At 39.7% G+C, this 12822-nt stretch overlaps 1 protein-coding gene across 19 annotated transcripts in view; it reads left to right on the top strand.

Annotated features, from left to right (window-relative positions):
* Window positions 1–12822, top strand: part of TESK2 (testis associated actin remodelling kinase 2) — a 121276-nt gene that overhangs the window by 91856 nt on the left and 16598 nt on the right. For all 19 annotated transcript variants that reach the window (XM_023932505.2, XM_086902188.1, XM_086902190.1 and 16 more), the window contains one exon: window positions 3886–4032. In XM_023932505.2, coding sequence (XP_023788273.1) covers window positions 3886–4032 — 147 coding nt within the window. The remainder of the gene's footprint in view (window positions 1–3885; window positions 4033–12822) is intronic.

The following is a 12822-nucleotide window of genomic DNA, read 5'->3' as shown; positions in this document are numbered from 1 at the left end:
TGACAGCTGAAGTTTGTTATTAGTCTATTGAAATGAAGCATGTAATGCTGTGCTTAAGTACTGTTATATGCTGAATTTCTATCCATTCTTCATTTCATATGCTTGAGTCTGATAACGTGACTGCAACTGTGTTACAAGGCAACAGTCTTATTATACTGATTTTAGGTTAAAGTAGCATGACTGTTGTATGGGGTTAAGTTATGCACTGCTGCTACTGGATTTTGTAGCAGTAAACGATACCATCAGAAGCCTCTTCAAGGTTCTTTGATCCGAAATCATCTGTGCTTGTCTGAGCTTCTTAGTAACTTGTCCTTCAAAGAGGCTACTGCCCTCTTTGCTTATAACATTTGGGAGAGGTACCAGAAATGCAGTTTAGCTGAACATTTGTTTTCACAGCAAAGGTATGAGCTCTGACCTCAGATTTTTTAAAGAAAGAATATTTCTGTGGGCTAAGATGCCAAGATCTTTTAAACCAGTGTTCAATTTACTGTGTTAAATTGTAGTAAATGCAAAAATAAACAACCTATCGCTGTTGCTTTCAGACTGGCAACCAGATAAACTGGCTGTTGGTGTCCAGTTACATGGCAGAAAAGTAGCATGAGGAATAATGGGTAGCTGTTTCACTGCAACCTGATGATACAGGGTTTGAAAAGGTCTGAATACTGCTCCATTTTGCTGTGATGTCTCTAAGAATTGTAGTGCCCCTTGCTTTCATTGTCATAGCCCAGTCAGATCTGTTCCAATTGCTTGTGGACTTGTGTTGTTGTTGTAGTAGTATAATGCTTTGAGATAATGTGGGTGGTGTATGCTTACTGTACCAATACTGCGTCAGGGACAAAATAAAATCCAGTGTTCTCTTTGGGAGAGGTGCATTTTCTATCCTTCAGGATATTCTTACCACACAGAGCTGATTTGTGCCAGTAGGAGATTTACAACAAGTATTTTTCTCTTTCAGTTGCACTGGCAATTAGGAAGTAATGTACATAGTTTTGTGTCTGTCCTGAAAAGGCATTGTTGAAGTCCTCTGAAAAAAAATAGGCCATCAGGCTGACTGTTTGCATTATCAGCCTGAATGACTGGAAGAATTGGATTACTTGCATGAGCACTGTGCAGTGCTTGCCTTAGGAACAATTCAGGTCTCTGCATGCAAATATTACCTGCTAGCCAACTAAAATCTGAGATCAACTAAAGCCTTAAAGATGTCTAGGAAAATCTTAGTCCAATTGAGTTACTTGATTAGCCTTACATGCTGCATAGGCATAGAAATTAGAGCCAAAGGCAGAACTCACATCTCTGATAAATGAGGGCTGGGTGGCAGTTTTGGAAAGGAGGCCTGTAGGTTTTGTAGATGTGCTGGAAACAGGTTTGACTGTCACTTTTGTAGCTTGTGTGCGCTGTGTCCAATGTGAGTGACAGCTGTCACCCAGCCCATGCTAGGATCTAGTCTTTGCAGTTAAGATGAGTGAATGACTCTGCAAGCCAGTTTGAGTGGGAGAGTGCTGCAGGAATGGATGTATTGGATGCACTTAACTAATATGGCAACAATGGATCAAATCAGTAGGCTGCTGTATTGAAAAGAAAAGCAAGAGCATGCTCAATATAGTAGCCAGCTATTGTTCCATCTCACTGTGTGTGTCAATACTCTTAGGGGTTGCTTGTTTATTAGCATTTCTGGAGCAATTTGTGTCATGGAATGGCACAGTTCAGAGAACAGAAAATAGAAGCTAGGTCAGTGATTCCCTCCCCCCTTGCATTGTCTTTCTGATGAATTCAAATATGGTGGTGCTTTATGGACAGTCTGTTACTGGCCTGTCAGAAAGGTGAAATGGTTTGGGATAATTGCTAAGTTTCATTTTATAATTAAGTTATTCAGCCAAGTGCTTTGGTGCTTTCTGTTCCAGGTTGGTCAGTATTGTTCTGATTTTAACATGACTGGATGAGAAGTGCTGTTCACGCTGTTTTGAGGAGGCTGGGAATAAATAAGATGTTACTGTAGAATTTTTAGTCGCTATTTTTTTCTTAAGCATGATAGCACTTTATGCTGAAAAAAAATAGTTTTATTGAGCATGGGTTTTGGTTGGGTGTTTTTTTTGGTTTTTTTTTTTCCTTGTGTGCTCTATAAGATCATCTAGCTCCCTTAGGGGTTCAGATAAAAGAAATGAGAAAGATCAAAGCTGGAAAAGCTCAAAGCAGCATTGTTTCCAACATTGAACCAGGTTGGCTGCAGCTCTAGTTGGTCTCGAAAACCTCCAAGGATGGAGATTGCATAGCCTCAGAATGACCTGTTGGAGAGCTGCTCTGCTCTCCTGGCACACAAACTCCTAGCACAAGGGACAGGTTGTTTTGGAGAGAAGCGGGGGTCGTGCCCTTAACTGCCGGTGAAATGCGCTCTGTGCATGGGCTGGGATGAGCCCCATTCCTGAGTGATGCACACAGGAGCCCCTGGCTGCTTTTGGAGCCCCCTCCCAATGGGCTCTGTGCCAGGTAAAATCACTTTGTGCCTCCTCTGCCCTGACAGTTTTGCTTCCTAAAATAGTTACCTGTGGAATCTGTGTATCTGCTGAAAGGGTTTTCAAAATTCAGCGGTGAGATCAGCAATGGGTGGATCTGAGCTGTAAGCAAGATGCTGTTTCTTGCAGACTGTTTAGGTGACCTGTGACTCCCAGACTTACCAGTAGAATCCAGCTTGTGTGTGTTCTTTCCTTGTTGTGCTACAGCCTTGGGATATCAGCTACATCCGTCCACGCTGCAGGGTGTATGGCTCATGTTTGCCTCATGTCCCAGGCTCCAAGACACAAAGAAGAGCAAAAAAATACAAGCATGTTCCATGTTGCTGAAATAACAAGAGCTGCAATTTTTTTTTTTTTTTTTTTTTTTTTAACATGAGAATGGTGCCACATGTTTTGTCAGAGTGAATGACACAGAAAAGTAATTTGAGAGAGAGTTGGAGACCTGCATGGCACAGAGAAGTGAAGTTGGGGCAGTCTGGTGCGGGGGTACACACATGGGCCAGGCTTGGGAGCAAATTGTCCTGTCTGCTTCACTTGGATTTCCTTGACAGAAGTCAAGGTTTTCCTTCTGGAGTGAGCTATTCTTTTTGCCTGGTCACTGGTGGGTGACTGGGGCTGGGGGTGTAAGAAGGAGCTGTTTAAATACTACATATGCTGGTATATACACAGAGCACAAGGTGTGCTGCTGTAATGGTTATTTAAACTCTGGAGTTTCCATGTCTTAACCTGGGCTGTATTACTTAGTATCACTTAGGTGCTGCTTTGTTTCACTGTCCCTTGTAGCATTTATCTTTTATTTAATGTGCTTTCCTTTTCCTGAGGGCTGCCATTTGATGGAGTTGATGTAGCACTGAACACAGTGGGAATCATATTGCTGATTAGAACTTGTAGATACAGCAGTGAAGAAATAGAACTTACAGCAGCACATTGTAATATTTTTCTTTGATGCCGTTTCAGTTTAAGGAAACTGGGAACTTGATCAGGCTCCATGACCTACACTTGGATGCTTAGCTCTGCCTTTGTTGATTAATTCTATATGAAAGTCAGATCTGCATAGTTTTTTTCCCCCTAATTTTCCTCAAGCTGAAATGAGAGGGTGATATGATATTTCAGGTGTTTCTGACAGGTCTCTTTAAATCATAGAGTTAATACAGTGGTAGCTGTTGCATCTTTTACATAAGGGCATTGGTAGAGGTGGTGAAGGGAGACGTTTTCAGCTTCTCTTGATCTGCAAACTTTGCGCCTGCCAAGCTCATATGAAAAAAGATTTTAATGTGTAACTGAGCTGAGGTAATTTGTTGTAATGGTGAATTTTACTTTCCTGACAAAATACTAAGTTAAATAATAAATTACAAATGTTGCTTTGTCTTTTCAGTACATCAATTGTGGTAACCTGGAACAGCTACTAGATGGCAACCAGCATCTGCCCTGGACAGTGAGGGTGAAACTGGCATATGACATTGCCATGGGAATCAGTTATCTTCACTATAAAGGCATTTTCCACCGAGACCTTACATCCAAGGTACCGTTTATAAAATTAAGGGAACTTCCTAACAAAGCTACTGTAAATGTTTGTTGGGCTTTTCTCCCTTCCTCCATTCCATGCAGAGAATTACTATTATATAAGGTGTGATCTAAGACATTTTGAGAAACAAATTGAAATGCAGCTTAGAGAATTAAAACTTTCCTCAAAACATTTGTAGTTTTATGGAAACTAGAGAAATTATTATCATGAGGGAAGATCATCCCTTAAATGAGTTCAGATTAGGATTTCTCATAAAGCAGCTGCAGAGGTTTTTTTAGTTCTGAATTGTGGTTCAGTAAAGTATTTAAATCCCTTGATAATTAAGCACAACAATCTAACATTTGGAACAGGTTAATCATACAAAGAACCCAAACTGAGGGGATTATTACAAACACACTTCAAAAATCTCCTTGTTGTTTTTGTTTCCTTGTGTATTTCACAAATCTTCTGTAGGAAGGGTGACCTTTCATTACTAATTTTGCATTAAGTGTTGTTTACAATCCTGGTTTATGTTTCTTTCATTTTTAAAGTCAGTTAAGATCAAAATAGTTTGCCTAAACTTTTCAAATTTTGAAATTTCCTCCAGAATAATATATCAGTGGCAGAGTTTTTAATGGACATAGACTTATTTTTTCTAGTTGCTTTGGTGACAACTTGTATGAATTTAGTTGGCTGAAGTAGCTGGATAAGTCAAGCTCAGCTGGAAATATTGCCATAGGAGCACTAAGATGTGTGAGCAGATTGTCCCAGTATTCACACTGGCTCTTTACCACCCATTGCAGCCTGTGCTGAGGGCTTTGCTGTCCTGTCTGTCCTGTTGTCTGGTGCTAATGAGCTGGTTTAAACTCACTGGGGGCCTGCAACATGGAGGTCCTTCAAAACTGTTCTTGAGAAGGCTTCATCAAGTCATTTCAATCAGAAGCATCCAGAAGAATATTAATTTTGTCTAAAATTAATTCTTTTTTAGGGTTAGAAACAGTTTTAAAATAAAACCACAAGAGTGTGTTTGTCAATGAGGCTACTAGTCCTTCATTCACTTTTAGGGTTTTTTTTTAAAGCTTCCTTAGTGCAGTGTTAAACAGATGTAGAATGTGCATTTAGTCAAGGTGAAAAAAGTTCAGCTGGTAGATGAAAGAAGTATTTTGGTGAAGTTGTACTTTCTTGGCTGTTCTTTCAAGTGAAGGACACTAAATTCTGTAAGGAAAAATATCAAATTTATGAAAAATACCCCGACTGGGAGTTGTGTCACTTTGACATGATACACTCAGAAAGCTCCATTTCAGTCACCTTGGAGTGTGCAGGTAAGAGATGCATAAAAATATCTGAAAAGACAACTTGGTGTTCCCCTTTCTTTTTCAGTTCAGGATGTAGTTTAGTGTATTTAAGAGTAGAATTACTGCAAGGAACCAAAGTAACTAAGTAGAACTCAGAGCTTGCAGCATTTATTGTAACGCATTCTGTGATGATCAGTCATATGAAAATCCAGTTCCTGGGATCCCTGTGAATGCCTTTGTTCCAAGCTTTACATAACTGTATGTCATTCTCTGGAGCTGCTCTGCCAATGGTTCAATGTTATCTATTGTTGAATGCCAATTGTTTAGAAAGCTACACCCACTGGGAGGAGTGTGGGATGTCCCAGCAAGATCAAACTCATCAGAGGCCACGGGAAGTAGTTAAGGTTATTCAAAAACAAATGAACAACAAATCAAACCCTAAGAATTTACTAGCAGTTATGATACATGTTTCCTATCACTACAATTAGAGTATCTGTGTATGGGCCACGTCGGAAGCTGTCAGCTTTAAGAGTAATATGGAAAACTGATGACAGCTATGGTCTGTATTTTTCAATTTCTTAGAGATTTTTGTGTTGTTTTGTTTATTTTAAAAGTTTAATTCTTTTTTTTTTATGTGATGTGTGCACTTCCCTTGTTCTGTTTGGAAAGGAAGTAGACTAAACACCTGGCCTTAAACACTCACCTTAAACTATTCATGAATTTTATTAGCATATTAAGGTATTGATGAGATAAACTTTAAATCTATTGGGAAACTACTCCTCTTTTGGGCAGATGTTTGCCCTGCTGGCTAGCTAAGTTTTTGAAAAATAAATTTGTTGCAAATCAAAACAATGAAGATAACCATAGGAAAAACCTGTCACCGAATTCTCAGTTCTCAGATTATGGCTTTTGGCTACTGCTTGAGAAGATGCCTTGGCTTTTACCAGGTTTGTACTGGTGATAGGATGAGTTGTCTTCATTACTACTAGTAAGTAGTCAGTGTGTGTGAGCAAGCTGAAGGAAGATGTGATGGACTCTTTTCCTTGGTAGAGAACTTGGATCGAGCAAGGGCAAATTCAATACTATTCTGTATTGGCCTTTTTTCTTCAGTAAACTTCATTAACTGATGGGATGGCTTTATTATTCAAATGAAGGCAAAGACAAGGGTTTAGACATCTGAAAAAGTCAGAACAGGCCGAGTTTGCAAGGTGGGAGAATAGAGCATTTTTCCATGAAACTTGCTGGCCTTGAGCAGAATGAAACTGAGATTTTCTATGCAGGAATGTCTCCCATGTTTTACATGTTACACTTAGGACAATACCCCACTGCAAACTGTCCCTTCAATAGGAATTTTACTAATTTTAATTAATTTAGATCCATACTTCTGCCTTGCTGTTTCTGGCAAACCTCTAATTCCTGCAGCTTCCTGGAGTGGATGGTGTTATACATAAATTTTACCGTGTCAGTTATGGCAGCAGAGTTGCCTTGCTTTTAGCATTATATGTGTCAATGTACTTGATGCCTAACAATTTAAAGAAAGAAAAGTTCCTGTCTCCTGCCAATCTAAGATTGGAAAATAAGTGAGTTGGGCCATTAGTATACAGCAGGGTGATCTCTCTTCCTAATTGCACCATGTGGAACAGAGGAACAGAACAGCATTGATACTGCAGGAGGCCAGAGGGAAGAATGGCAGAGAAGAGTAGATGTAGGTCATTATAGTCGATGTGACAGCCCACGGGAATGTCAGCCCTCATATCCCACTGGTGCCCTCTCCAATGTCCTTCTGTCAAAAAGAGAGGCAGCGCTTGTTAGAAGGGATGTGCTGCCCCGACAGCCGCTGCTTCCCCACGTCATGAGCAGCTCAGTGCCTGGGCTCTGGGCTCGGCCTGCTGTAGCTGATCAGACTGAACTGCCCGGGTTGATAGCAGCAGCCTGGCTTGAATCTGTCAGAAGGTACGAGTGGTCAGTCTGGCCATTTGCAGCCTGCATGGAAGAGGGGTATAGGTAGAGTGACTTGGACTTTTTATAGGCCAAGAAATATGGTGTCCGCACTTTTGACTTGTCATGAAAAGATTTACGTGGAAATGAAGCTATAGATTGGTTCTGACAGCCAGCCTCGTTGGCTTGTTCCCTGACCCCTATCCATATCACCACAAACCCCATGAATTGTTTTTCATTGGGGCCTCACTGAGTGTGCAGGAGGAAGATTTGCATCCTGGAATCATAGGAATTTTCTTCATCTTTCAGTGATTGTCAAGGAGCTCTGGTTATTAATTTTAATTCTGAAAATCTTAGTTGAAGAAGATGCAATCATTAAAACAGAAATCATATTGTGAAAGTGTTTCAATAGAAGAATTGTGATGTATTTTTTTATCAATTTGACTTGGTTTTACAGCATTCTGGCTGTTGTAACTTACAGTTAAAATAGCCATGTTTGGGGAAGAAGTATCCAGCCTGGAAAAAGAATATAGCCAAATCCCTTTGTACCTCACCCCTCAAAACAAATGTCTCACTGCTACACAGAGTTTCTTCAACACTTTGTTTATGCCGTATTTGCACTGTATTCAAACCCTGCTCTGGAAACACTGTTGATTTCCTTGTCAGTTTATGCAAGTGACTGTCCTAATACAAGTAAAATTATACTTACAGTACTTCTGAGATGAGGGAGATAAATAAGGTGATTCTTTATTATAACAGATTAATAACAAGAATATTAGTGAATATTGGGTATGTGCCTCTAAGACTTGGAAGTATTTGCATTTTACGTGTTCAAGTTCAAAGAAGTATGCTTGCTGGCCTCAGAGGCAGTTTGAAACATTGCAGCATTTATAAAATAGTCAGGTTTGACCCCTGGAGGCAGAGAAAGCACAAGATAAGTAACAATCTGTGAAAGATTTTGCTAAGGTAGCTTCCTTGTTACAGAATCCTTCTGTGATGCTGGGGGAGGCCAGAATCCCGGGGCAACATTGCAGTAGTCTTAACCACGAGGCAGAAGAGCTTCGTTTGCAGTCCAGGCTTTCCTTTCATATCTTCTCAGCCTTTCTGTCACCCTACTGTTTCAGTGGAAGGAGTGGTGAGAGTCCTGAAAGTAGTGGTCCAAGTGTTTTATGTACAGCTCCAATTCACCATTAGCATGAATCCTTTGTGTGTATTAAAACACATGGATGCCAGGTGGAAAATGGTGTGATCATGTAATTAAGGATGTTGCCTAAATATGTATGCATAAGGGGAAAGGGGAAAGTTGTTGCACAAGTTCTACATTCCATCCTTCATGCAATATTAATTTTTGATGTTGTGTTTGTTGTGTACAAGTTCCTACCAGTTTTGGCAAAAATGGTATTCTGCTCTTTGTTTTAGAGTTGGAAGCTTGGGATTCATGGTAAGGGTGTCTGTTGCTTTAGTTACTACAGTAACTAATAAATGAAATATTTTTAATTTGTATTTGTTGCTACTTTAGTATTGCTAAAACACATTGCATGTTTTTGCTATGGAGAAGGAATGGGGAGGGGAACAAGAGAGATTCTTTGGTAGTGAGAAGTGAACATCCAGGAATCTGCCCAGTTTTCAAAGTTTTAACCTGCTCTGTTACTATCCAATCCTTTCTACTAGCATACAATGCCAGTCTCTGGTCAGGCATTTATTTCATCCTTGTTCATAGGGTTTTTTCTCTTCTTTTTGTTCCCAGTTCCTGCCCCCCAACCTTATTGATCAAACTCCTACTCTGGCTGACTTTATTTACTCTCTTCCTATTGTTCCTGCTTGATACAGGACTATCCAGTCTATATTTGTGTTTTGGTCTTCAGTATGTTTAGCCATAGTATGTTTATTTTAGTATGTTTAACCTCTCTCCACGTTCTGCAGCTCCAGGTTAGCTCTGATCCCTGCCACCACCACCCATTTGCTGTACTTGCAGTTCTTCTGTCCTTGTAATAGTACTTGCTTCTTTTTCCCTGGCTCAGGACTCTGGTCTTGGTCCCTGCCAGTCTCTGGCTTGGGCATATTCTCTGTCTTGTCACTTTTGTCATGCTCTCAAATTCCTCAGCAGCATATACTGTTCTCTCCCAGTCTACTCTCTGTAAAGGTGGCAACAGGAGCATCTTATACAGAGGTCTCACCATGTTTCTAGTTGAGAACATGCCAAATTCAGTATGATGCCATAGACTGATATTTTGACAGTTTACACCCCCTCCCTAAAAATCCACTACCAGAACTCCTGATTAAAAGCAAACAGGCAAACCTTCAAACAAATGCCTTTTTGTTTTGCAGAATTATGTATAATTGAAAACAAGGTTTTATAATCAATAGTAGGTTGTGAGCAGTTTTAGGGAACATTGTGAACTCCACTGATGATAAAATCTGTGGAGAAATTGTAATCTCTGGGCACATGCATATAAACACATGTGTATGTGTGTGTACTCCTGCCAACATCTGCTTTCACTTCACAGTGTGTAATGGCTCAGCCCTCTCTCATTGAGAGAGGAGCAGTCTCAGTTACTATGGGACAGAATCATGCATGTAAGCAATTACTGTGGATTATCTGATGTAACATAAATTCACTGCCTTTGGGCTTGAAAGTGACATGCCCTGACTTCCTATCTTGTATGCTGTTTGCTTCTTTAAAACAGCATAAACTCTGGGCCGTGAACATTCCTTTGATAAGTTGGTGCTGCAGTTGCAAGGCAAGGTCCCCTTTGTGCTGGAATAAGCTCATCTGGATATTTTGCACTGCAGGAGAGGGCTTGCACTGAAAAAATCAGCTGTTACAGATGGCTATTTCTAATGATGGTCTCAGTACTAAACTTCTACTGATTCTTCAGGAACCAAATGGAATCTTTCCCTTAAGCATAATAATTTTAAAAGTGTATCTGGTACTGTGAACTTCCTGTTCTACACATTTAATTCTCAGTGGAGTTTCTCCTACCAGATAGCACTTTTTAAACAGATGATACACCTCAATTGGCCCTTAAGTATATTAATTTGGTAACAATCATCAGAAAGTTGCAAGTGACACTGCAGTGGCATTTCTGTGTTTACTGGACTGCAGTGAAATCTCTGAGTTCAGCTTGTATGTAATATAAAAAAAACTATGGTGTTTCTTCATGAAAGCAACTTATTTTTAACTCTGAAACCCTTGAGTCTATTTTAATTTTTGTTTATGTAAAAGGGAGAGTAGAATATTGCATTCGTTTTCAGATTATGCTGTGCAAAGCAGATGTTAAGCTCCTGTAACACACAAAGGGGGCTTTATGTTATTTCACATCTGTCTGCATAAACAGCTCTGTTAACTCTTTCGGACTCATGTACAGAACTCCTTGCCTCTATTAAGAGACTTCCTCAGGAATGACTGATGAGGTCCCTATTTTGGGAGGAAAAAAAAAACCCTCGAAAACTCAACTGAAGTCAAATACTGCCCTCTTTCACTGTGGGAGCTGCCAAAAGAAAGAACATCCCTGTCTGTAGAGGTCCAGAAAGAAATAAAAAAAAAGGTCACCAAGTTTTATTGCCTTGCAGATTATACAAATAGTGCGATAGTAAGTCAAAAGTGCTTTCTCAAAGTTCATGAAGTGAATCTGCTTGCCATTTCATTTCATGGGCAGTTGTTGAGAGACTCACTCTTTGCACTAGTGAGGGGTTTGAACTCTTGCATCTCTGCTCTAAAATCCATTAATGGAACTTCTTCATACCACACTGATATACTATTTTTTTTACAGAAACTGAGAAATATCACTTTGTTGGAAGAAGCAGTGCAGTTTGTACCATTGTACTTTTCCTACTAAGATTCCACGTTTAGATTAAATTTAAAATCTCTTTTCAACCTTTATATATATTTATAAATATATATATTTATATATATATTTTTAAACATTTTTATTTTTATTGTAAATTCCGAAGCTTTGTCCCTTTTTGATCTTGATTTATCTTGTTGGTAGAGTGTGAATTCTTTCTATCTTTCATTGAGTGGACATGAACCACAGTGGGCTGTGTTATGTCACCTATTTATGAATTGCATCTTAAATCTGGTAACCCCATTATCTGTACTGTGGGTTTGGCACAGCATTGTGTAATGGCATTACTAGGGTGGCAAGTGTGGAGAAGGAGTATGGTGGTGCTGAGGGTTCACCGTGTCTTCTTGGAGAATCTAAGCATAGAATGCAGCTTTACCATCTGTACAAACTTGTCCCAAATGAGCAGTACAGGGTGGAGAAGTGACATCAGACCATGCTGGACTATGTAGAAAGTGTTTACTACTGATTTTGCTAGGAATGGGCTTTCATTCTTTCTGGGTTCCAGGAAATCAGTGCTTAGCTACGTAAAAATTTGCCCCAGATGAATTAAATCAGTTTAGTTTCACTACAGTGAGCATTTGTAGTGACACTGCAATTTTATTGTATGGTACATGTCACCTGCCTGTGGCTGATTTAAGTATGAATAAAAAAGTCACTCTTGTATTTGAATATGTATCCTAATGAATTTAAATTCACACTCAGCACTTCACGTGCAAACAAAAGACAAGTGCCCACTAATGAGAGAGAAGAGTTCGTGCAGCCCACCACAGCAGAACACCTCAGCAGTGCTCTACAGCAGGAATGTTGCTCAAGGCTTTCCCCTGGTGCCTTGTCCTGATGGAGTAGCCTTTCTTGCAGGACCTGTGGACCCCACAGCAGTGGGGTGTCTGTGCTGTGGGGTCTCTCCAAATGCTTGCACTGAAAGGGAGCCTGGCTCTGCTGTGGGCAAATCCTACTCATCGGGGAAGGGGCTCAGAGCTGTCAGGCAGCATTGATTTAATGTATGGTTTATCTAGGAATAACCTACTTGTATAATAGTTCAGTGCTGCACCTGAAAGCTGAGACTGCCTGGGGCATGGTGGGGGGTAGGATTGTTCAGCTTCAGTTGATGTATCACTGTCTAACAAGATGCGATTAGATACTGGTAAGAAGCTGAAGGAATATTTGCTGTCAGGATGATGTTTCATTTAAGCTTCCTTTTCGTATCAAGGCAGCATTGTAAATTATGGTGGATCTTCAGATCAGTAGACAGATTTTTAGTTACATTGAAAATAGTTCTAGTCGGGATGTAAATATTTCCTAAAAATTTTGGAGACCAGGCATTACTGGAGAATAACAATAATCCATAAAACCCAGAAGGTAAAATTAAGTACTGCAGTCTTGCTTCTCAAAATTAATAAAATATAATCAAAAGTATAATCCAAGAAGGAAATCTACATTTTGAAACTACTGTCTATGAATTATTGTGTTTTTTTAAAAAAACTGTTGAATTAAGAATCATAGTGTCTGAGATACCTATGGCAGAAAGGTAACCTGATTTTTTTTCTGCATAAAATAGTATCAGCCTTCTTGAACACTGCAAAATCTTTGGTGTCCTCATGGACTTGTTTCTGTGTGGTATGCAATGAAATTCTACTTGTCTGAATCATCTGAGTAAGATTTTTCAGTAGTTTTATCCTTCTCAGTTTAGTCCACTTACAGTGACCAAATGTTTAAAGAGAGGCAAG

This window comes from Cyanistes caeruleus, chromosome 9, assembly GCF_971803275.1.
Source record: "Cyanistes caeruleus chromosome 9, bCyaCae1.hap1.1, whole genome shotgun sequence".
NCBI classification, from domain to species: domain Eukaryota; kingdom Metazoa; phylum Chordata; class Aves; order Passeriformes; family Paridae; genus Cyanistes; species Cyanistes caeruleus.
Note: the sequence above shows the minus strand (reverse complement) of the source record. Positions and strands in the feature narration are given on the sequence as shown.